General features: G+C 42.8%; 1 protein-coding gene across 3 annotated transcripts in view; it reads left to right on the top strand.

The window, feature by feature from the left end:
* The window catches only part of PLEKHG1 (pleckstrin homology and RhoGEF domain containing G1), a 242,893-nt gene that overhangs the window by 188,375 nt on the left and 30,891 nt on the right, over positions 1 to 23,627 (top strand). For all 3 annotated transcript variants that reach the window (XM_047769938.1, XM_047769940.1, XM_047769939.1), the window contains 4 exons: positions 5,863 to 5,932; positions 11,634 to 11,680; positions 17,963 to 18,113; positions 22,479 to 22,610. In XM_047769938.1, the coding sequence (XP_047625894.1) occupies positions 5,863 to 5,932; positions 11,634 to 11,680; positions 17,963 to 18,113; positions 22,479 to 22,610 (400 nt within the window). The remainder of the gene's footprint in view (positions 1 to 5,862; positions 5,933 to 11,633; positions 11,681 to 17,962; positions 18,114 to 22,478; positions 22,611 to 23,627) is intronic.

Below are 23,627 nucleotides of genomic sequence, written 5' to 3'. Positions count from 1 at the left end.
GTACTATGGTGTGTCTATGGGTAAAAGAATGAAATTTCACTGAGTTTTTAATTTTGTTTTATTACATAATAACACTTGAGATCTACCCCCTTCAATTTTTAAGTGTTGTGTTCATTACAATTCACTTAGATGCAGCGTGTTACAGCAGATCTCTAGAACTTACTCAACTTGTTTAACTGAAACTTCACGCTTGTTAGTTAGCAGTTCCTCCATTTACTCCTGTCTCCCAGGCCCTGGTAACCACCGTTCGACTATGTGATTCTATGAGTCTGACTCTTTCAGATCCCTCATAGAATCATGCAGTATTTGTCCTTCTGTGACTGACTTATTTCACTTAGCATAATGTCAAGGTTATGTTGACACAGAACTCCCTGTGTTTTTTTTTTAAGGCTAAATAATATTTCACTGTGTATATACATTTTCTTTATTCATCTTTACCCCTTCGTGGACATTTTGGCTGTTGTGAATACTTCCTCAGTGAACACGGTAGTGCTAATAACTCTTCGAGATCCTGATTTCAGTTTTTTGGATAAATACCCCAAAGCTGGATTGCTGGATCTTATGATAGTTCTACTTTTCATTTTTTGAAGAACCTCCATGCTGCTTTTTCCATCATGGCTGCACCATTGTGCATTCCTACCAACAATGTCCCACCCAGGATTCCAATTCCTCACATCCTTGCCAACATTTGTTGTCTTTGGTTTGATGTCGTGTTGTCTGTGTCTTCAGCTATCCACGCTTATCACCCCTTGTCCTATGGTGATCAGAGCATTATCGCCATGGGACAGAGCCCTCATCCATGCACTTCACCCCGTTACCTCAGGGCCTAAGCAGTGCCTGGCACAGGAGGCTTTCAGTAATTACCGTGTTGAATGGAGGGCAAATGAGGCGATCGGCCAAACTGTATCAGGATGCTTGCTCTGATGACAGGAGCATGAAAGAAATCCAGTGACTTCCCTGTCACTGTTTCCACTTTCAGTGTGTGTATCCTATTTTAGAAAAGGGTTTAAAGGAAAGCTGGCCAGGTGACTCACACAAGGCCTCCCAGGCAGCCAGGACCAGGCGGAAGACACCATGGTACAGAGTCTAGCCCTCAGCTTTCTTGAATCGGTCAGGAAATAAATCTTTCAAGAGATGTGTTTATAATAGAGTGTGGGACTGGGATTCAAAAGCCCTGATACCAACCCTAGCTAAGGCCATTAATTATTAGGTAAGCCACCTCCCTTTTAAGAGCCACTGTTTCCTCACCTTAAAATTAGGTGCAGGGACTGGAACGTGTCTGCGTTCCCTCCCAGCTCTGTGGTTCTTGAGCAATGAATGCCATTCATTTACAGGTGAGCTACACCTAGAGCCTGGGTATGTACCCTGAGGCACTTCCTCCTACCAGCAGATCCAATCCGGAGAAGAAATCAAAGCTCAGAGGGGAGCTTGATGAGCATAACACTGAGAACACAGGAAGTTAAATATTGTCAAGGAGTACTTCTCTTAAACTTGAGAAGTAACTGATGGATTCTGCTCAAAATTCTTTTCTGCTCAGAAAGAGGATTTATATTGACAGACCTAGATACAAAACCTACATCCAAGGCACTCCAGCACTCCATCCTCCCGCAATAAAAAACATTGGCCCAGAAATGTTGCATCTTTAGCTGTTTTTTTGTTTTGTTTTGTTTTTTTGTCATTTTAGGGCCACACCTGTGGCATATGAAAGTTCCCAGGCTAGGGGTCGAATCAGAGCTGCAGCTGCCAGCCTGCGCCACAGCCACGACAACGTGGGATCCGAGCCACGTCTGCAACCTACACTACAGCTCACTGCAATGCTGGATCCCCAACCCACTGAGCGAGGCCAGGGATAGAACCCACATCCTCATGGATATGAGTCAGATCTTAACTCACTGAGCCACAGAGGGAATTCCTAGCTGTTCTTTTTCTTTGACTTTCTTTTTTTCTTCATCCAGTGTTTAGATCCCAATGATTAGATTTCTACTAGCTTTAATTTAATCATACCCGTCTGTCTATAAAAGACATTGATATAAATGTCAGGACTGTATTTTCCAAACTAAAAATAAACTTTAAAAGAGTAATTTTTATAGGAATGTTAGGAAAGAATGTTTGAAATTGGAACCATCTTGAAATCATGCATTGGTAAATGTTCCTTTCAAAGTGCAAGAAGGATCAGTGGATGTTAATGTAACAGAATCTAGTTATGGTATAGTTTCACCCTCCAACAAACCTCCATGAAACTACCACTTGTTTGAGTCTCAGTGTGTTATCAAAGATAGACTTCCATGAAAATACTCTTCCCTTTTCCAGAGAGAGATCTCTGTGAGGCTGCTGAATGCAGAGCAGATATGAGCATCCGTCTGTGTTCTATTATAGCAGACATTCAAGATTGGCTGAAATGTAAAACAGTGCTACTCTTCATACTAAGTTTTGTGTTGTTTTATAAAACTATTTTTCATAAAAAGTTCTTTATATTAGCATTACTAAACTTATAATGAAATGAATTGATCTTTTAAAATTTTATAGCAGTCTTAATTTCTAGTACGTATTGATATAATTCATATAAAGAAATTGTAAGAGGAAAACAAGTCTTGACACTAAACGTTTGAGAACCACTGCCTTGAGTGAGGAACACTCTGAAAATTTTCTCTTCTGTGCAGCGTTTATGGTCTGCATTGCGGTGTCTCGCCTTCAAATAGGGAAGAACAAACGAAGATCCCCAGATATTTGGGGAGAGCCTTGAACATGAGCAACACAAGCCAAAATAGTCAAACAGAGAAAAGGTAGTTCAGAGAGCAGAAAGCGGGAAAAATAAGTTCAAAATAGTCACCATCTTCACCTCCTCCTTGAAAATAAAAGAAGGTTTTTGCATCCCTAAGAATAGAAACATCCAAAGAGCATGGAAGGAAAATTACAGTATGAAGCTAAAAATTACAGTTTGAAACTAAAAATCTGATAATGCAAATGAAAAAATTTCAGTAGAAGGGATAGAAAACAAAGATGAAGCCTCTCAGAAGATAGAACAGTATCAAGGAGTTCCCTTTGTGGCCCAGCAGAAACAGATCCACCTAAGAACCATGAGGTTGCATGTTTGATCCCTGGCCTCGCTCAGTGGGTTGAGGATCCGGCGTTCACTGTGAGCTGTGGTATAGGTCGTACATGTGGCTCGGATCCCACGTTGCTGTGGCTGTGGTATAAGCCAGCAGCTGTAGCTCCAATGTGATCCCAAGCCTGGGAGCCTCCATGTTCTGCGAGTGTGGCCCTAAAGAAAGAAAAAAAAAAAACAGTAAAGAAGATGGAAAATAAGAGAGGAAGAATAAGAAAGATTAGTGCATATAATCCAAGGAGGGGAGGAAATATCAAAGCCATGATGCAAGAGCAGAGGTTCTTTAACTTCTTAGTCCTAGGATCTGTACATGCATAAAAATTACTAAGTGCCCCAAAGCTTTCTTGTTTATAGTTTGTTTTGTTTACCATGATAGAAATCACAATTGAGAAATTGTTAAAATAGCAATGTATTTGCTAACAATAATAAACCCACAAATTTCTAGAAAAATCGTTGTACTCCTCTCTAACATTTTTGGTGTGTTGGAATCGCTTTACATTTTTACTGATCATTTTACTGTTTGACTTTTTAGAAGACAGCTGGATTCTTTCTTGTTTCTGCTTTCCATCTGTGCTATGCCAGGTCATGTAGCCTCTGGAAAGACCACTGTACTCTCATGAGAGAGTAAAAGTAAAAACTCCAAGAGTGTCAAAGTATTTTTTATGAAAATAGTGACCTTATAGAGATCTCAACAACCCAGGGATCAGAGTTCCTTCCCACTGTGGCACAATGGGATTGGTGGTGTCTTGGGAGCACTGGGACACAGGTTCAATCCCCAGCCTAGCGCAGTGGGTTGAGGATCTGGCATTGCTACAGCTGTGGCTTAGGTCGCAACTGTGTCTTTGATCTGATCCCTGGCCTGGGAACTCTATATGCCACAGGGTGACCAAAAAAAAAAAAAAAAAACCAGGGATCATTGTGAGAACTGATGCTCAAAAATATTCTCCAAATATTCAAATTGGCTCAGTGCATGAAAAAAAGACCCCTCAGGACCAACTATCATAGAATTTCAGAACTATACTAAAAAAGAAAAGTCTCACAGCTTCCAGAATAGAAAAACAGGCCACATGGAACCTGGGTCATGGATCAGAATATTCTCAATAGCAGCTTTAGAACTCATAAAGCAGCAAATGGCTCCCTGAATACACAGGGAAAATAACTGCCAACCAAGAATTCTACATCCACTGATGGTATCAGCTAAGTGCGAAGGGGGAACATTTTGAAACAGGAAGAGCCTCAGAAAATGTACTATTACCCCTACTCAGAAAGGTGCCAGAAGGTGAAATCTCCCAAAGGAGGGATTATAACGTAAGTGGTACCTGAGAAACAAGGCATCCAGCACAGGCACAGGGGCAGAGCATCATCAAAATGTGTTTAGGAGAAGACCCAGCAGGCCTGGAGAGCACCTGTTCAGGTGAGAGGGTCAGGGAAGATGACTCTAGAAGGGTGGTCCCCAAGGAAGAACACAACCAATAGATGATCTGATGGGTGAAGATGGTGAAACGAGGGTTATAATGCTGGCATGAAGTCGGAGGGTAAATTAGTGGAGCGTATTTTGAAAACAAAGCAGCAAAAAAAGAGAGGCTGCATCAACTCCAGGGAAAACGCAGTTGTGCAGGAAAGGAGATGTAGTTATGATACATGCTGAGGCTCAGCTGAGAATAATATTGACATAGTCTTTGACGGGTTAACTCTGTTCATCTAATTAAATTTCATAACGGAGATTGTTGGGAGGATGGGAGGTAGTGAAGCTTGGGGAGATTACACGGTAAATATCTAAACTGAACAATAATGAAAAATGCGTTATCAGCATGTTTGGAAACAGGGATACATACAGCCAAAAACAGCTCAAGAGTTGAAAGTGTTTCCTAGGGAACAGCAGTTGAAAATGGGATGCCAGAAGCAAGAAACTGTACCGCTATTTTTATCCTAATTCCTGTAGAACTGTTTAACTTTGTATGAAGCATGTAATGCACAGCTGATGAAAATAAACACTTAGTGTATTAAGTACATATTGATCTACCTTCTTTGGAGTGCAGTTTGGAAATGTGTTAACGTTTAGACGGAAAATGCTCTCTGATCCAGCAATTCCATTTATAGAATTGTATCCCACCATGGGAGATCATATTAATTATGCTGCATCCACACAATGACATATTATGCAGTTAGTGACTTTAAAAAGTGATTTAAAAATAATGCAGATTTTCATCTCAGGAAAGAGATTTCTTCCTTCCTTGGTCTAGCTTTCCTTTAGAGCACTATCTCCGTTTATAATTTTATAAGTGTCAGTGTGATTTTTCATTGAATGTCTGGCTCTTCCAGTGGATTCCAAGCTCCCAGATACCAGGAACCATATCTCGTTTGGCTCTCTGCGTGTTTGTTCTCAGAGCTCTGTGTGGTATCTGGTACCTGGAAGGCTAGTGGATGAATAAATAAGTATGTGTAAGCATGAGGGCAGATGCCGACAAAGTCTTGGAGGCTTAAATGTTAGGGAGGGATTATCTTGGGTGGGAGAGTTACAGGTCAAACCTCTGTCTTCCTCCCTGTTCCACCGCGGCCTCAGGGAAGTCCCTTAACTAAGCCTTGGATATAGGGACACTTGGTCCTCAGTTATCCGGTTAAATATGATTCCTTGTAAATGCCGTATAAATGTTCTAAACTGTGTATGGTATGATAAATCTTCTAAGTTGTGTGTGATGCCCCCAGCACTCAGACTACAATATAATACTTTCTGGCTCTTATTTTTTTCTTGTTAGTGAACTGCTGCAAGACTTGGAAAACTGTGAAAATGACCCCGTGGCCATAGCAGAATGCTTTGTGTCGAAGGTAAGCAGGCTTCATCTCTCTGGACCAACCAAGACAGAGTCGGAGCACACATGGTTTCAGTTCAGATGACTGGTGCGTTCCATGCTGGATGAAGTTCGCCACTAATCGCTCTCACACTGTGTTCTCACCTCCCCCTACCAGCAAGGGGGAAAAAAAAAAAAAAAAAAAATCCATCCCCAGTAAGGCTAACTTAGTAGTTGCCTAGAACTTCTATAGTAACTGAAAGACGTTAGGTTTCTTTCCTAGGAAAAACTTTCAGTTTGGGGAGAATCCAGAATAGAAGAATATTAGAAAAATAAATGCATATAAAATACCACTAGACCAGTTAGGAAATATCTGTTAGGGTCTAAATATTTTATATATGAAATATATGTCACTAGCCTAGTCTGTGTAATTATCCTTTAGAGGATAAAGAGAAGCAGAATTAATCTCCTGTTTCTTAAAAATGCACTCTTAATTTTCCCTGCATTTTTCTTATGTTGCACTAATGGCTTAGAAAAATACAAGGAAAGGATTTGACTTTTAAAGCTTAAGCAGCAGTCTCTTTGTCCTCTGTACCCAGGTAGAGAAGGGATTCTGAAACATATGAGGACATCTTTTACAGCACTTACTTTCTCGACCTACTGCCTGCCTACTGTATATAGGATCCTATCTTATGTTTCTCTTTGAAACACAACAACTTTTGGTTGGAAAACCTCTAGCAGAAATGGTTTTCGCAGCAAAACGTCATGTGATTTTTTTGCAGTGGGGGTTTCAAATGTACAAAAGGTTGAAGCAAAGTTCACGACAGTGCTTTGGGGTCATCTGAGACTTAGCACCTCATCTGGAGTCCTGGAGTCCAATGTCAACTTGGAGGGGTGCCCCCCACCCCCACCCCCAGGCTGGCCAGCCTCCGAGGTTGTTCCACCAGGGTCATTTCTGATGATCCAGTAGTTTTGAAGCTTCATGTGTGGTTTCTTAAAGGAGGCTGAGGGGCTTATATATAAGACATTTGATTTTATGGGAGGGTGTGTGTTAACATGTAAAATGTTTATGCACATGCGTTTACACACACAGTTCTTTTCCCAAGTGACCTGTGTGTGTCACGGTGACTTCTCCTGAAGTGTAGGAATTTGGAAGAGGGAAGGACTATGAAAGAGGGAGAAATGAGTTAAAAGATATTCCAAATGTATCAAAGAAGCTGTGTTACAGTAACCGCAGCACATAAACAACATAGAAGTTTTCGGAAACATTGGGGTTTTTACTGGTAACTGTAATCACAAGTCGATTAAAGACGATCCAGCATAGGCTTAGCTCTGGCTTAATTATTCACATAAAAGTTTGTTTATTGGCCATGTTGCCAACTGCCAAATCTGATTTCTCGTTGTAATCACGCCAAGTTTAATTAGAAGTCAGATTTCAGCACTCCACACTCTCACTTGTGAGCAGAGCAGCGCGAGGGAGCGTGTGGTTCTGGCACAGCCTGCTTTTCACTCAGCCTCCTGAAGTTTAGAAGCTGTTACGTTTTCTGAAACACAACCAGCTGCTCACCTCTGGGGAGGAGGGGAAGATTGCTTTAATTGAGAGTCCGGCAATGAAAGCTGGAAAGCTGCCGGTTGACCAGCTTTTGTGTGGACCCTGGGGTTTTCACAGAGATTCATCCATGACCTTGCTTTTGTGGTACGGGTAGGCTGCAGAAATCCTTCCTGACAACGGAAAGCCAGTGCTTCTTACCTGCTGCCCATAAAAAAAACAACAAGGAGGCGTTCCCATTGTAGTTCAGCGGGTTAAGAACCCAACTAGTATCCCTGAGGTTGTGGGTTCCATCCCTGGCCTCACTCAGTGGGTTAAGGATCAGGCATTGCTGAGAGCTGTGGTGTAGGTCACAGATGTGGCTCAGATCCCGTGTGGCTGTAGTGTAGGCTGGCAGCTGCAGCTCCGATTCAGCCCCTAGCCTAGGAGCTTCCATACGCCTCAGGTGTGGCCCTAAAAACCAAAAAAAGGGGGGGGAAGGGAAGAAAATGAAAAGAGAGAGAATCCAGAAATCAAGATATTTTATATTTTTATTTTGAGAATTTGGCAATTTAATTTAGATTGTTTTTCCTTTTTTTTTTAACTAAAGCATAATGGGTTTGCAATGTTGTACTAATTTCTGCTATATAGCAAAGTCACCCAGTCATACATATGTGTACATTCTTTTTCTCATATTATCTTTCATTATGGTCTATGCCAAGAGACTGGATATAGTTCCCTATGCTGTACAGTAGGGTCTCATTGCTTATCCATTCTAAGTGTCCTAATTTGCATCTACTACCTCTAAACTCCCAGTCCATCCCACTCCCTCCCCCTAAATCTACCCTATGCTTAAAATGTTGGCAGTATCCTGAGTTGGCAAGACTATGGGGAAACAGATACTCTCATAATTGTGAGGAAACAAAATAGACCCTGTGGAGAGGAATTTGGCTATATCTAGCAAAATTATATCCAAATTCATCCTTTATTCCAGCAATCCTTCTTCCAGAAATCTATTCCAAAGATAGTGATAAAAACTCAACAAAGGTGAAGCTATACTTTGTAGGAATAATCATGACAATTTATCAATCTATACACTATATAGAAATATATATTTTATATATGCATAGGTACTTGTGCATGTATAAATATATGGGTAGAAATATACAATATATGGAAATAACCAAATGCCCATAAGTGAAAAGCTGGTTAAATGAACTATGGTATAGCCACATAATGGAGTAGTACAAAGCAGTAAAAGCCGATAAAGAATATATCTGTATCTGGAGTTCCCATTGTGGCTCTGTGGTAACAAACCCGACTCGTATCCATGAAGACTCAAGTTCAATCCCTGGCCTCACTCAGTGGGTTAAGGATCTGGTGTTACCGTGAGCGGTGGTGTAGGTTGCAGATGAGGCTCAGATCCCATGCTGCTGTGGCTGTGGTGGAGGCTGGCAGCTGCAGCTCCGATTTGACCCCTATCCTGAGAACTGTATGCCATGGATGTAGCCCTAGGGGGAAAAAAAAAAGAGGGCAGAGAAAATACCTCTGTGTCCTACTAGAGAGGGGCTGGGGTGAGAGGAGTATAGGATTGTGGTTCTCAGAGTGTGGTTTCTGGACCAGCAGCATCAGCATTAGCTGAGAACTTGCAAGAATGCAAATTCTTGGGCCCCACCCCAGACCTATTATATCAGAAACTCTGGGGAGCGCAGCCCAGGAATCTTGTTTTAATAAGCCCTCCAGGAAATTTTAATATGCAAGTTTGAGACTCACTGGTATAGTTTGTTTTTATTTATCTAGGAATGGGGAGGTTATACCTGTATTTAAATGTGTATGTTTAAAAAAAAAAAAAAGATAAACTGTATGATTTAAAAAAATTATTCTTGATGGGGAAGGGAGAGAATAGACTAGAAAGGGAAGAACTTTTGAAGCCCTTTCTTCTTTTCTTTCTTTTTTTAATGCCCACACCAGCAGCATATGGAAGTTCCACCTATGCCACAGCGCAGCAACTCCAGATCCTTCCACCCACTGTGCCAGGCCAGGAATTGAACCAGCACCTCCACAGCAACCCAAACCCCTGTAGCCGGATTCTTAAACCACTGCACCACAGCAGGAATAAAGAAGCCAGACTTCTTTGAATATGCATTTCCTTGGAGAGTTGACTTGGAAATCATATATCTATTTTACATAATTATAAAATAAAATTAGAGTTTAAAACAGTCTCCAAAAATTGAAAGCCAAATGAAACAATGAGCCTAATTGTGTATCCAGTTTGTGTCATGACCACACAGAGGAATCCCAATCAATTAAAAAATGCTCTATGGACAAAATACAGCAAGTACATCCTTAACTGTGTTTAGTCATGATATCTTATGTGGTGGTGTTGATACTGTTATTCTGAAATTATTGGGTATATTTTGAGATAAAGCAAATGAATATTCACATTTGTGTCCTGGAGAACTGGAATTGGTGAGAGAAAGATCAGAGTAAGAATGAGGCTAATTTAAAACTCTGTAGTCCTGAACCTAAATTGCAAGTATTAGTATGAAATAAGCATGTATTTTGGCTTTAAAAAACAGCATACTCCTAACTCTGTCCACTGCCAAGGCCTAGAAATAATAATTACTGTAGTAGCAAGAACATCTCCATAATGAATAGTGATAATGAACCCTCAGGATATTATGAAACTATTTAAGTATGACAATAGCATTATGGTGATGCTTCTTTTTAAAGACACATACTAAGGGATTTCTGTTGTGGTGCAGTGGAAACCAATCCGACTCATATCCATGAGGATATGAGTTCGATCCCTGGCCTCACTCAGTGGGTTGGGGATGTGGCGTTCCTATGAGCTGTGGTATAAGTCGCAGACACGGCTCGGATCCCGTGTGGCTGTGGTGTAGGCCAGCAGCTGCAGCTCTGATTACATCACGAGCCTAGGAACTTACATCTGCCACAAGTGCGGCCCTAAAAAAAAAAAAATATACATACTAAAATATTTTCAAATGAAATGATATTATGTCTAGAATTTGTTGATGAGGGAACTTGGAATATGATCATAACCAAAGACAAGAATTCTTTTTTTTTCCTTTTTTTGTCTTTTTGTTGTTGTTATTGTTGTTGTTGTTGTTGTTGCTATTTCTTGGGCCGTTCCCGTGGCATATGGAGGTTCCCAGGCTAGGGGTTGAATCGGAGCTGTAGCCACCAGCCTACACCAGAGCCACAGCAACGCGGGATCCGAGCCGCGTCTGCAACCTACACCACAGCTCACGGCAACGCCGGATCGTTAACCCACTGAGCAAGGGCAGGGACCGAACCCGCAACCTCATGGTTCCTAGTCGGATTCGTTAACCACTGCGCCATGACGGGAACTCCCAAAAGCAAGACCTCTACATCAGCCACACACTTATTGCATCTGGGGCATTGCTACCATGCTAGATGCATACAGGTGAGTAGATTTGGGTCCTGCTCTAAAATACTTCTCAGCTTCGTAAGAGAGAGGTGTTCAACAAACTTGATGTGCCAGGTGGGCCCCCATCCTGCAGGAACTCACAGCATGAAGTGGAAGACAGTCAGATACACCGGAAATGTCATTATCCCTTGGCAAATGCTGCAGGATAGGTTGACATTGGGTGTTTGGGAATCCCAAAGTAGGAGCAGCCAGCTTGGCCTGAGAACTCAAGGAAGTCCCCTAAGAGATAAAGCCTAAGTTCAGTGTCAAAGGGTGCCTAGTGGCTGCCCAGTGAAGAAGATGGAAGACACAGTGGGCAGAGAAAACTGTACACACAAGGCTTGAAAGTGTGCTGCAGCTTTCTTGTTCTCTGCACACGCTTCCAACATGTTCTGACCACATGGTATTTCAATTGTCTGCTTGTATTTCTCTCCCACACTACAAATCCTCTAGCAGGCCCTCAGCATCTGTGGATAGAAACCCTGTTTTCTTTCTCTTCCTATTTGCTTTCAGATTCTTCCAATGCACCAGATGCTCAATAAGTGTTGAACGAGCTCAGATGAGTTCAAGTGCGTGTGGGCTCTAGGTAGAGATCCAGCAGATAAAGGGCACAGGTGATTGCCAGTGAGGCTCAGGGAAGAGGGCAGTGTCATTAGGGGCACAAATTTAAAGGTATGAATGACATACTTTTTATTGTTTTTGACTGAATGTTGATGTCTCTGCTTTTTTGCCTATAAAATCTCTTTTGTTTCCTTGCAGAGTGAAGAGTTCCACATTTACACCCAGTATTGCACCAACTATCCCAGGTATGACTTGGAAATGCGCAAATGTTACTTTTGTGTACCTTCATATTGTTTTAAGTCGGTTGGTCCAGTGTATATGGTGGTTGGCATATGTGCCTGGCACTGAGCTGCATACGATGGGAAAACTGTGAACGTGCTAAGAACACATCACAGGGGTACCCAGATACTGATCCATCCAGGCATGGGGAGTCCCCAGCAGAGCCAGTGGTGGGAAGACTTGTGAAAGACCTTGAAAGAGACCAAAAAGATTGTTAGATGTCCTTCCTTGGATAACTAAGTAAACCAGTTGTGTTTGGCTAGAAGGCTTATCTGTTAACCTTCTTGCAGGTGTGCCATGTTTTTAAGAATGTGGAATGCACTGCTAATGAGTTTGTGTAATCTAGCTGGAGATAAAATATGTTCTGTTTTATTATATTTTGCTATACATTTTGACCTATTGATGGGTTTTTTGCTACATAAGTTTTATGGGGTTCAAAGAAAGGAAGGATTATAATAAGCTTATATGAGAAAAGAGGACTCGGAGTTCCTGTTGTGGCTCAGCGGTCACGAACCCGATTAGCATCCCTGAGGATGGAGGTCCAATCCCTGGCCTTGTTCAGTGAGTTAAAGGATCTGACATTGCCGTGAGCAGTGGAGTAGGTCGCAGGCACGGCTCAGATCCCTCTTAGCTGTGGCTGTGGCTGGCGGTTACAGCTCTGATTTGACTCCTAGCCTAGAAACTTCCATTTACCTTGGGTACGGCCCTGAAAAGACACACACACAAAAAAAAAAAAAAAAAGAAAGAAAGAAAGAAAAAAGAGAACTCATCTTGCCACCTGGGCCGTTGCTTCAGTTTTGCTCATATCAGGGGTCCTGGCAGGAGGGCAGTTTAGCGAGCAGCCTCTGGACAATCTAGTGACCAGTTTAGTAAGGTAGTCGCGCCTAAGACCACAGATCACACTGTAAGAAATTCTTTTTTCTGTAAAAGACATTGACTGCACACTTACTGATTTCTAAGCACTGTGCCCAATACTGTAAATAGAAAATGGTGTTGAATTTAGTTTCCCCAGCAATCTAGAGTTATTGAGGGATTAAAGAAAAGTGGGAGTTGCCATCGTGGCTCAGCAGTTAACAAACCCGACCGGCATCCATGAGGACGCAGTTTCAATCCCTGGTCTCACTCAGTGGTTAAGGGTCCAGCGTTGTCATGAGCTGTGGTGTGGGTGGCAGATGTGGCTTGGATCTGGCATTACTGTGGCTGCGGTGTAGGCGGGTGGTTTCAGCTCCGATTCAACCCCTAGCCTGGGAACCTTCATAGGCCACAGGTAGGGCCCTAAGAAAAAACAAAAATAAAGTAAAGAAGAGCCGAACACATTGAACACACAGACAGCAGAGAGCCTGGCCCCTAATGGGTCCTCAACAAATGCTGGTTCATCATCATCCCTGCCCATCCCCACTGCGTGAATGAGATAATTGAGCCTCCACTAGGTGCATTGAGTTTACAAGGGTCACGTGGCTGACAAGGGACTAGATCTGGCTGGGATTTGAACCAAAGTTTGTCCAACCTCAGACCTCAGGTACCTACATCATTGTAAAGTTTCGGAAGCTTTGTGATTCCTTCCCGCAGCCATATCTTTCTACCCTCTGTTTTCCCACGTGACTAGCAGGACTTGAGATGTTCTGTTTTATTTTTTGTTCTTTTGTTTGTTTGTTTGTTTGTTTTTGTCTTTTTGCCTTTTCTAGGGCCACTCCCTCGGCATGTGGAGGTTCCCAGGCTAGGGGTCAAATTGGAGTGTAGCCACCGGCCTACGCCTGAGCCACAGCAACGTGGGATCCGAGCCACATCTGCAACCTACACCACAGCTCAGGGCAACGCCGGATCCTTAACCCACTGAACAAGGCCAGGGATCGAACCTGCAAGCTCATGGTTCCTAGTCGGATTCGTTAACCACTGAGCCACGACAGAAACTCCTTGAGTTGTTATGTTAGAGATGAACCAGGAAAGAGCTCGGAGGACTTTATATACCCTGTAGTCAGTCTTAGTAGAGACATGTCCCTGAGGATAAAGTGGACTGTGGGAGCCACCTAGAAGCGAAGCCAGCAGGCTGAGCCCCCAGCACCACAGGCGTAAGGAAGAGCAAGTGGGCCATTCCTGCTTAGGGGTGGCCCTGGAAAGCTGCTCTGGATTAAAAGACGAAGGGAGCTCCTGTCATGGCTTAGTACCCATGAGGATGTGAGTTCCATCCCTGGCCTTGATCCGTGGGTTAAGAATCCCATGAGCTGCCATCAGCTGTGGTGTAGGTCACAGATGGGGTTTGGGTCTGGCACTACGTGGCTGTGGTGTAGCCCCTAGCCTGGGAACTTCATATGCTGCAGGTATGGCCCCCCAAAAAAAGAAAAGAAAAAAAGAAGGCTAAATAAATATAAGGCATGAAGCCAGAGGATCAGACTTATGATGGAAAAATACTTTCTGTTTGAGGATTTTCATCTCCTCCTCTAAATATTGGTCAGGATATGGTGCTGTGGTCATTTATTTGGTCAACCACGCTTTTCCCGGGTTTCCCTAAAAGCCAAATGAAAACACACATGCAGATCATACCCTTATCCTTATGGGCAGACCCACGCAGAGTTTACACAGTTTCACTTAAGCAATGTTCTTTCTCAAAGACTGTTTTCACCTCTGTGCTGAAGATATCAACAAATTGAAGGCTGCCCCAATGAAATCCGTGGTCCTTAAGCTAAAAGCCAGCATTGCTCTGGTCCAGATACCTCACAGAATCAACCCTCAGCTTCTCCATAAAACTTCTTCCTAAGGGAAAGGGGGAAAAAATTCCATCCCTGAAGAATCAACCAAGTTCTGCACCCAATTATCAGGATCCGAGATGCTTAGAGGAGTTTATTTGGAGGATTATTTCTGTGTAACTTTCATTATAAACCTGTCATTGGAAGAAATGACCTCTGTATTTGCAAATTTGGAAGTTTATATTAAGAAGATTTTTTAGACTTAGTAATAAGCATGGCGAGTACAAAATAAAGGCAGCTTTTATATACTAGGCTGCTTTAGGGTCAGGGGACAGTCACAGTCATATGTGCAAGGACACTGTTGAGAAGAACCTGTCCTTTGTGGAGCACAATTCCAAGCTTGGTTATGTTGGCAGAAAATAGGAACTGATATCCCTTGCCTTCTGGCAGTTTCTTTTCTTTTAAGGGTCAGAACTGAACCAAAAACAGTAGCAGAATAGCCATTAGGGAAGATCAAATCATTAAACACAGGGAGTTCCCACTGTGGTTCAGTGGTAATGAACCCAACTAGTATCCACGAGGACACGGGTTTGATCCCTGGCCTCGCTCAGTGGCTTAAGGATCCAGCATTGCCATGAGCTGTGGTGTAGGCTCGTGAGTGTGGTGAGCTGCAGTTGTGGCTCAGATCTGACACAGATCTACACCACAGCCACAGCTCTGATTGGACCCCTAGCCTGAGAACTTCCTTATGCAGCAGCAGGTGAAGCCCTAAAAGCAAAAAAAAAAAAAAAAAAAAAATCAATAAATACAAGTAGTACAAACTTAGTAATGTGTAATAGAAGCTAAGGATGCATGAAATAAAGGAGGAATAATTCTCGGGAGAAGTCAGGGCAGCTTCCTGCAGGAAGTGTTTTGTGGTTGTTGTTGAGTCTGACTTTGAAGAGGGGAAGAAATGTGTTAGCAGAGAGATACTCACAGCCACTCTCAGCGAAGCAGGCATAGCCGGGTCTTGCCCAATAGTGCGGATTTCATATTCGTAGAAAAAAGACTTTGTCTCGTCCCCTTGCCTCCCATCAGTTTGCTCTCTGAGGCCGAGGGTACCTGCCTCTGTCGTCACAAGCCAAGAGGGCCAGGTGCTCTGGCCCATCTGACAAGACGTCCTCCCCCTCCAGATCCAGGCCAGTGAGATTAAATGTCACCTGCACACCTTGACAGATGACCTTCTTCATGCCAGTCACATCCCAGTGACTCGGCTGTGAAGAGGCACAAGCCCTCCCTCTTGTCCCCAGGGAGGGGCACAGACCTGCTCAGATCATTGTCCTCACATGTCTCCCTGCGGCCTGAATCTGGAGTTCAGGGTGCTCAGGAGTCCTTGCAGGTGTCTTATTCTTGGGCAAGAACCCAAGACTTCCGATGGTCGGTGGACCCACAGGCAGCTGATTCTGACTCTAAAGAACCTTAGAAAACTCCCTGGGTCACATGATGAAGAATAGTTTGGAAATCTTGACTCAGTGGGGAAATAAATCCATTTGAACAGATACTTCTCAACGCCAATGCATACAAAAGGGATTCTGATGGCTTGCTCAGGAGACCTCCGTGTCCCTTCCTTCCAAAGTTTTATCTTCTTGTTTGGCTCTCTCTGATTTTCTAAATTAATCCTGAAAACATATTACTGACTTGGGGAGAAAGGGGTTGAAATTACTTCCACCTGCTTCCTTCTAAGTTATGAGACCATAAGACTTTAATTTCCGTTTGTGCGTGACCACACAAGCCCACCAGCTCGCTTTCTGTATAAGATATGAGCATTGTCACAATTTCCATTGTGGCTCAGCTGGTTACAAACCCACCTAGTATCCATGAGGATTCGAGTTCTATCCCTGGCCTCACTCAGTTGGTTAAGTATCTGGTGTGGCTGTGGCATAGGCCGGCAGCTGCAGCTCTGATTCGACCCCTAGCCTAAGAACTTCCATATACCACAGGTGTGGCCCTAAAAAGCAAAAAAAAAAAAAAAAAGAGTATTGTTGCAAGCATCCCTCTAGGCTCTCTAGGATGTTCGGGGGCAGTACTCGTTGCCTTTGTGGGAGCTGTGGTGGAGAAGGAATGTTGATATCCTCTTCTAACAGTCTGTAAGGCATGTTCCTTAAAACCAAGGTTATCCACGTGTTTCCAAAGCTGAATTTAGAACGAGGAGAGATACTTGGAGGTGGAAAGAAGGATCTGTTTGGTGATCCTTAAAAAGAAGTTTCTTGAGAGATGAGGTGTCTAGAGACCCCCATGCAATGTCCTGCACTTTGTGTTTTATACAAAGGCAACCAGCAGGGGGGGCTGTTGACAGGTGTCAGACATGGGCCTGGACCTATTGGGAAGAAGGCCCTCCCTTTTCTTAGTGCAGAGGTGCCCACTCCTTGCAGTCTAACCTGGAAAACGGAAGGCAGATGTACAATTGGAGCCCCGCACAAAGATGCCCAGATGGGGCAGAATGAGGAGCTAACCTGCAATTCAAAACCCATGTGCCAAGCCCTGTGTCCTGGCAGGGGCTGCTTTTCTCCCTGAAGGAAGGAGCTTTCTGCTTAGGTTTATATGTTCATGTTCTGTCACCCTTTTTAAGTCTTTTTCTCCTGTTTTTTTTCTTTTCTTTGTTTTTTTTGTTTTTGGTTTTTTGGGGGTTTTTTTGTGTGTTGTTTTTTTGTTTGTTTGTTTGTTTGTCTTTATAGCGCCACTCCCAGGCATGTGTAGGTTCCCAGGCCGGAAGTCAAATCAGAGCTGCAGCCACAGCAACACCAGATCCGAGCTGCGTCTGTGATCCACACACCAGAGCTCACAGCAGCGCTGGATCCTTAACCCACTGAGCGAGGCCAGGGATCAAATCCGAGTCCTCATAGATGCTAGTCAGATTCATTTCCAAAGAGACATGATGGGAACTCCTCTTTTTTTTTTTTTTTTTTTCACTTTTTAAAGTTTTATTGAAGTATAAGGGATTTACAACGTTATGATAATTTCTGCTGTACGACAAAGCTATACATGTACACATAGCCTGTTTCAGATTCTTTTCCCATTTAGGTGATCACATTGTATCGGGTAGAGTTCCCTGTGCTAGGCAGCAGGTCCCCATTGGCCGGTCCTTCCATACACAGTAGTGTGTAAATGCCAATCCCAAACCCCTAGTCGAACCCTCTCCCCCACCTGTGCCCTTTGGTAAGGTAAGCTTGAAATCTATATCCATGAAACTGTTTCTGTTTTGTAAATAAGTTCATTTGTATCATTTGTTTTACATTCCATGTGTAAGTGATATCCTAAGGTATTTGTCTTTCTCTCTCTGACTTACTTCATGAGAATCTCTATGTCCATCCATGTTGCTGCAAATGGCATTATTAGTGTTTTTTTCTAATTCACCCACCCAGTGGGACACCTTTTCCTCACCTGCCCAGAGGCGTTCTAGTCTTCCTATAGGTCAGTTACCGCCTTACCTGTTTTAAGGCATTAACACACTCTGGCATTTAAAACTTGAATCACCCATGTCAAGAGTTACCGTTTAGATTTTTCAAGTATTTCTTCTGCTTGCAGATCAGTGGCGGTGCTCACCGAGTGCATGAGGAATAAGATGCTGGCTAAATTCTTCCGGGAGCGTCAGGAAACTTTGAAACACTCACTGCCTTTGGGGTCCTATCTCTTGAAACCAGTTCAGCGGATTCTCAAGTATCATCTTCTTTTGCATGTAAGTTTCTGCTGTGCTTGAAGTCCTTTCCAGGGGGTGGGGATTTTTTGTGTATGTATTAAGCTTAGGAGAAAAAAAATCAGAAGAGGCTATAGACATATGGAAACATTTTCCACACTCATACTTTACAACTGACTAATCTGCTTTGAGGAATTAGAGATGTTTATATTCTAGGCCTGCAGCTTCATTGACAACAGCCAAGTAAAGACTCATTTTCGCTCTGATGGTGATCAGGCTTAGGAGTGCTTCACTTTTTTTCTTTTCTTTTCTTTTTTTTTGTTTTTATGCTTTTTAGAGCTGCACATGTAGCATATGGACGTTACCAGGCTAGGGGTCAAATCAGAGTTGCAATTGCCAGCCTACAGCACAGCCACAGCAACGCCAGATCTGAGCCATATCTGTGACCTACAACACACACAGTTCACAGCAACATTGGATCCTTAACCCACTGAGCAAGGCCAGGGATCGAACCTGCATCCTCATGAATACTAGTCAGATTCACTGAGCCACAACAGGAGCTCCAGAAGCTATCATCTTAATGAACCACAGATTTTTTTTTAATGTGGTATTGTATTTCCATGAGCCCAGATTCAGTAGGCAGTTGGGAGGGAGAGCTATTTGTCATAGATCGGCTTTTGTAGGAGCAAAGAGAAGGGGCTGAAAGGGGAGAAGACAGGTGCTCAGCGTGATGAATGATCTTTGCCCTGAGCTTCACATTGCTTCGGGGTCTGTTTCCTTTAAATCATGTCCCATGATTTGTACAGAACTCCAGAAGGCTTTAGAAACAAAGGGAGACCTTCCTCAAGCCGGGGCTCAGCAAATCCAGAGGACTGCACTCCTGGGAAAGAGGGGATCCTCTAACCAGGACAACTTCCTTGGAGGAAAACTGGTGGGGGCAGGACAGGGCATCTGGAGGTGCCCCTGTCTGAGTGCCTGCAGCCCAGCAGACCAGATGAGCTAGGAGTACAGAGCTGGGTGCATGGGGGGTGACCCTCTGGGGGTCCCAGTCACGGCCAGGAGTGGCCCTTCCACGCTATGAGTTCACCTGGGGGCATCGAGGGGAAAACAGAGTCAGGAGACGGGCCTCAAAGCTTCACGACAAAGTTTGTGGGGAGAGAGAAAACTGCGGGAGTTTTGGATTCTTTTGTCTTTTTCAACTTATGTGACAGATTTTTAAAATGTTGGCATTTCCAATGTCTTTAAGAATAAAGACATGTCTGGAAAAAAGAAAAGAAAGAAACAAAGGTAGACAGAGCTCGCATACATTCTCATTTCTTACCTCTCAGACAGCTAGTAAAAATGGGGAAAAATGTTCTCGAAAGTAATTTCACTCTGGAGGGTGGAATCGATTGCCTTTGCAACTTGAGAAAGACAAGATAGCAAAGCCAGTAGGAGCAGGGCTTGTGCAAGACTGCCTGGGCTCAAATCCTGTCGATTTCCCACGTTCATGGTGCCTCCCAGGTGGTCCATAAAAATAAGCTCTTGTTTTTATTTTATTATTTGTGATACTACATTAAAGATCTTTTCCAAAAGAGTTTAATTCAGAATTCCCATCTATGTCAACTTGTCTGTACTTTACATGTATCTCTTTTTAAATGGTTCCAGGTTTTTTATTTGGATAAGCATTCCAAGGTTGCTTCGTTCACATGCACTTAAATTTTTTTAAATTTTATTTTCTTTTTATTAGACTATAGCTGATTACAGTATCATGTCAATTTCTGCTGCACAGCATCCCAGTCATACACACACACACACATATGTGTGTGTATGTGTATATACACACATTCTTTTTCTCATACTATCTTCCATCCTTTTAAGAACTCTTTATGGTCCAGCTTTACCAGAAATGTCTCAGCTTTATCTGTTTTGCCTGCTTGACTCCTCTTAGCAGAACCTTATGAAGCCATGTCGGGGATATTACTTTAATTGTTAAATTGGTAAAAAAAAAAAAAAAAAAAAATTGGTATGAATGCCCTCTAAATTTAATGGAATTGATTTGCTGAATCGGTGTCCAAATAATTCTTTAAAATATACTAGCTTTCCCAGGATAGATCTTTGCTGGACTCTGCTAATCTGGCATCTAAAACTCATGTGCCCCAGTACTCTCTCCTTATGGCTTTCCAGACAGTAAGCCAATCAAAAGGAAAGTCTCATCTCTGTTACTTAAGCATGTCAGATATACCAAGTCAAGATCCTTAGAAAAACTTAACTGCTAGGGAAAACAGCACTTGCCTTCTAAATCAAAAGCTGGTGTCTTCGTGCAGGCTGCTATAGCAAAATACCACAGGCTGGGTGGCTTGGCCAACCAACTTTTATTTCTCCCAGTTCTGGAGGCTGGAAGTCTGGGATCAGGGCACCAGCCTGGTTAAGTCCCGGGTTAAGTTCTTCTCCTTGTTTCCTCACACGGTGGGAAAAGGCAAGATTGCTTTCTGGGGTCTCTTAGATGAGGGCACTAACCACATTCGCAGAGGCCCCACCCTTATGGTCTAGTCACCTGCAGAGGCCCCACCTCCTCATACCAGCTCGTTGCAGGTTAGGATTTCAACATGTGAACTTGTGGAGGACACAGACATCCACTCCATAACACTGGTAGTAATGGGGGAAAAAAAGGGAAGGACATGGTTAGATTCACTGAAAACTGACTTCTGGTGGCCTTTGAAGTATTTTTGCTTTTATCGTTGATTTGGAGTGTTCCTTCTGTGGCATTTGCATCACTTCAAAGTTGGGTAGCCAGCCATGAAGACGTGCACAGGAATACACTCTGTACTTCTGAGCCTGTCTATGGATGAACAGGATTGCCTCTCAGACTAAAAGAGGAAATTATTATTTCTTAAAGTTCGCTCTTGATCTTGAACTTGACCTGGGAGTCGTTAGTTTAGTGAAATGGTTTCTCAGGACCTCTCCAACAGCTGAGTCTGAGTGTGGAAGGAAAATGTAAGTTCTTTCCACTTTCTAGCTGAATGGAAAACTTGAGGACACAGAGTTTCAAGTGTGACTATAAAACAGTGGAACCGGTTTTCATGATTTATACCATAAGATTCAATCTCCACCCTTAAGCTTAACCTTCATGCATGATAAGTATCATAAAAATGATTGAATTGACTGCAATACTCCTTACTGTTTTAGATACTTACATTGCAACTTAGGTATTTATAACTTACACTCTTTTAAGAAGCTATAGTTTCAATTAAATAAACATTTATTAACCACCCAGCTCTCTGGTGGGCATTGTTGGGAAGATAAAGGTTTAAAAGAACTATGCAGTAGTCTCTTTCCTTAAACTCATGAGGAATCTACGGACATGTGTCTCATGTGCTTGAAAGAATTAGAATCATGTCCCTTGCTCATCTCCTTGGGACTGATACTCAGCTCAGTTAAGTTCAGCTAAGTGCTGGTGTTACATATTCAGACCATCGGAGAGTGAGTACTTAACCGTGAGTTCTCTTTCAATACTTCATCTTTAGTGAATTTCATTTGGGGTTTTCAAGCCTTGACTACATGAAAATGTGCTTGCTACATAGGTATTTTTTAACATAATGTCCACAAATTTTTTTAGGTCCTTACATATTAAGCCCTGTGTGTTAGTTTTGCTTCCTCTGGAAGAAAAAAAAAATATGTTTCCTATATTATAAGAGTAAGAACTATATTACTTGAGAACTCTACTACATTGGCCATGTGGAAGTTCATAAATCTCCAACTATAATATCCACTCTCTTATCTATACAGTAGCTCTAATACTGTGAGACTTAATGCCCTGTATGCTTGTCTTGTTTCAACCTTATTGACTTTCTTTTTCCTAGTTCTGTTTTTATTCCTGTCTTATTACCATGTTGTTACTTATTACTGGAGACTTATCTCAAAATCTCAAGAAATGATGGTAGTGTGTAAATAAATAATCAAAAATAAAATGAGGGTGTTCCTGTCGTGGCTTAGTGGTTAACGAATCCGACTAGGAACCATGAGGTTGCAGGTTCGATCCCTGCCCTTGCTCAGTGGGTTGAGGATCTGGCATTGCCAGAAGCTGTGGTGTAGGTCAGCAGCTACAGCTCCAATTGGACCCCTAGCCTGGGAACCTCCCTATGCCACAGGAGCAACCCTGAAAAAAACAAAAATAAAAAATAAAATGAGAGTGATGGGATCCTACTGTACAGGACAGGGAAATGTGTGTGATTGGGAAACTTTGTTGTACAACAGAACTTGGCAAAACATTGTAAATCAACTACCCTTTAATAATAATAATAAATAGATAAGAAAAAAAATTATAAAACGAGAAATGAATCATAGAAGTGCCATTCATTTCACTGAATGTATGAGAAAAAAAAAAAGGAAAATAATTAGGGTTTTGTTTGGTTGGTTGTTTTTAAGGAAATAGAAAATCACCTTGACAAGGACACAGAAGGCTACGATGTGGTACTTGATGCTATAGACACGATGCAGCGAGTCGCCTGGCACATCAATGACATGAAGCGGAAGCATGAACATGCCGTCCGGTTACAGGTGAAGCCTCAGGGCGGGGGGGACTGTGCCTGGTGCAGGTGTACGACTTGTTATCATCCCCCAAATTAGATATTAAGGCTGCTCAGTGTTGCTCTTCATTCACGGTCTTCCGCATCATTCTCCCTGAGGAAATGCCAGGACATTGATCAGACGGGTCGTGGGTCAGTGTGGCTATTTTTTCCTTTCTTTCCTTTTTCTTGAAGTGTAGCTGATTTACAATCAGCTATATTAGTTTCAGGTATTCAGCGATGGGATTCAGTTACCTATATATATTCTTTTCCAGATGCTCTTCCCTTGCTGCAAGACACTGAGTCTAATTCCCTGTGCTCTACAGGAGGCCTTGTTGTTTCCCTCTGCTATATTGGGTGGAATGTATATGTTAATCCCAGACTCCCAGTTTATTCCCTCTCCCCCCATTTAAGAGAAAGTTAATTTGTAACATTCGAATTAATAGTTTCCTCACAGCCTCTTCGATAACCCAAATTAAAAATGTGAGTCTGCCAAGGCCTTATTTTATTCTTTTTTTTTTTTTTTTCTTTTTAGGGCCACACCAGCAGCATATGTAAGTTCCCAGTCCAGGCGTGGAATCAGAGCTTCAGCTACTGGCCTACGCCACCACCACAGCAACTTGGGATCCGAACCACATCTGCAACCTACACCACAGCTCACAGCAATGCTGGATCCTTAACCCATTGAGCAAAGCCAGAGATTGAACCCTCATCCTTACACAGACAAGATTGGGTCCCTAACCTACTGAGCCACAACAAGAACTCCCAAGGCTTTATTTTATATTAATTACGAATAAGTAATTCGTGTGTGTGTGTGTGTGTGTGTGTGCTTTTTAGGGCCGCACCTACTGCATATGGAGGTTCCCTGGCCAGGGGATAGAATCGGAGCTGCAGCTGTAGCTTATACCACAGCCACAGCAACACAGAACCCGAGCCTCATCTATGACCTACACCACAGCTCACAGCAACACTAGATCCTTAACACACTAAGCAAGGCCAGGAATCAAAC

This window comes from Phacochoerus africanus, chromosome 2, assembly GCF_016906955.1.
Source record: "Phacochoerus africanus isolate WHEZ1 chromosome 2, ROS_Pafr_v1, whole genome shotgun sequence".
Taxonomy (NCBI): Eukaryota; Metazoa; Chordata; class Mammalia; order Artiodactyla; family Suidae; genus Phacochoerus; species Phacochoerus africanus.
This window is presented reverse-complemented; position numbering and strand designations above follow the sequence as displayed.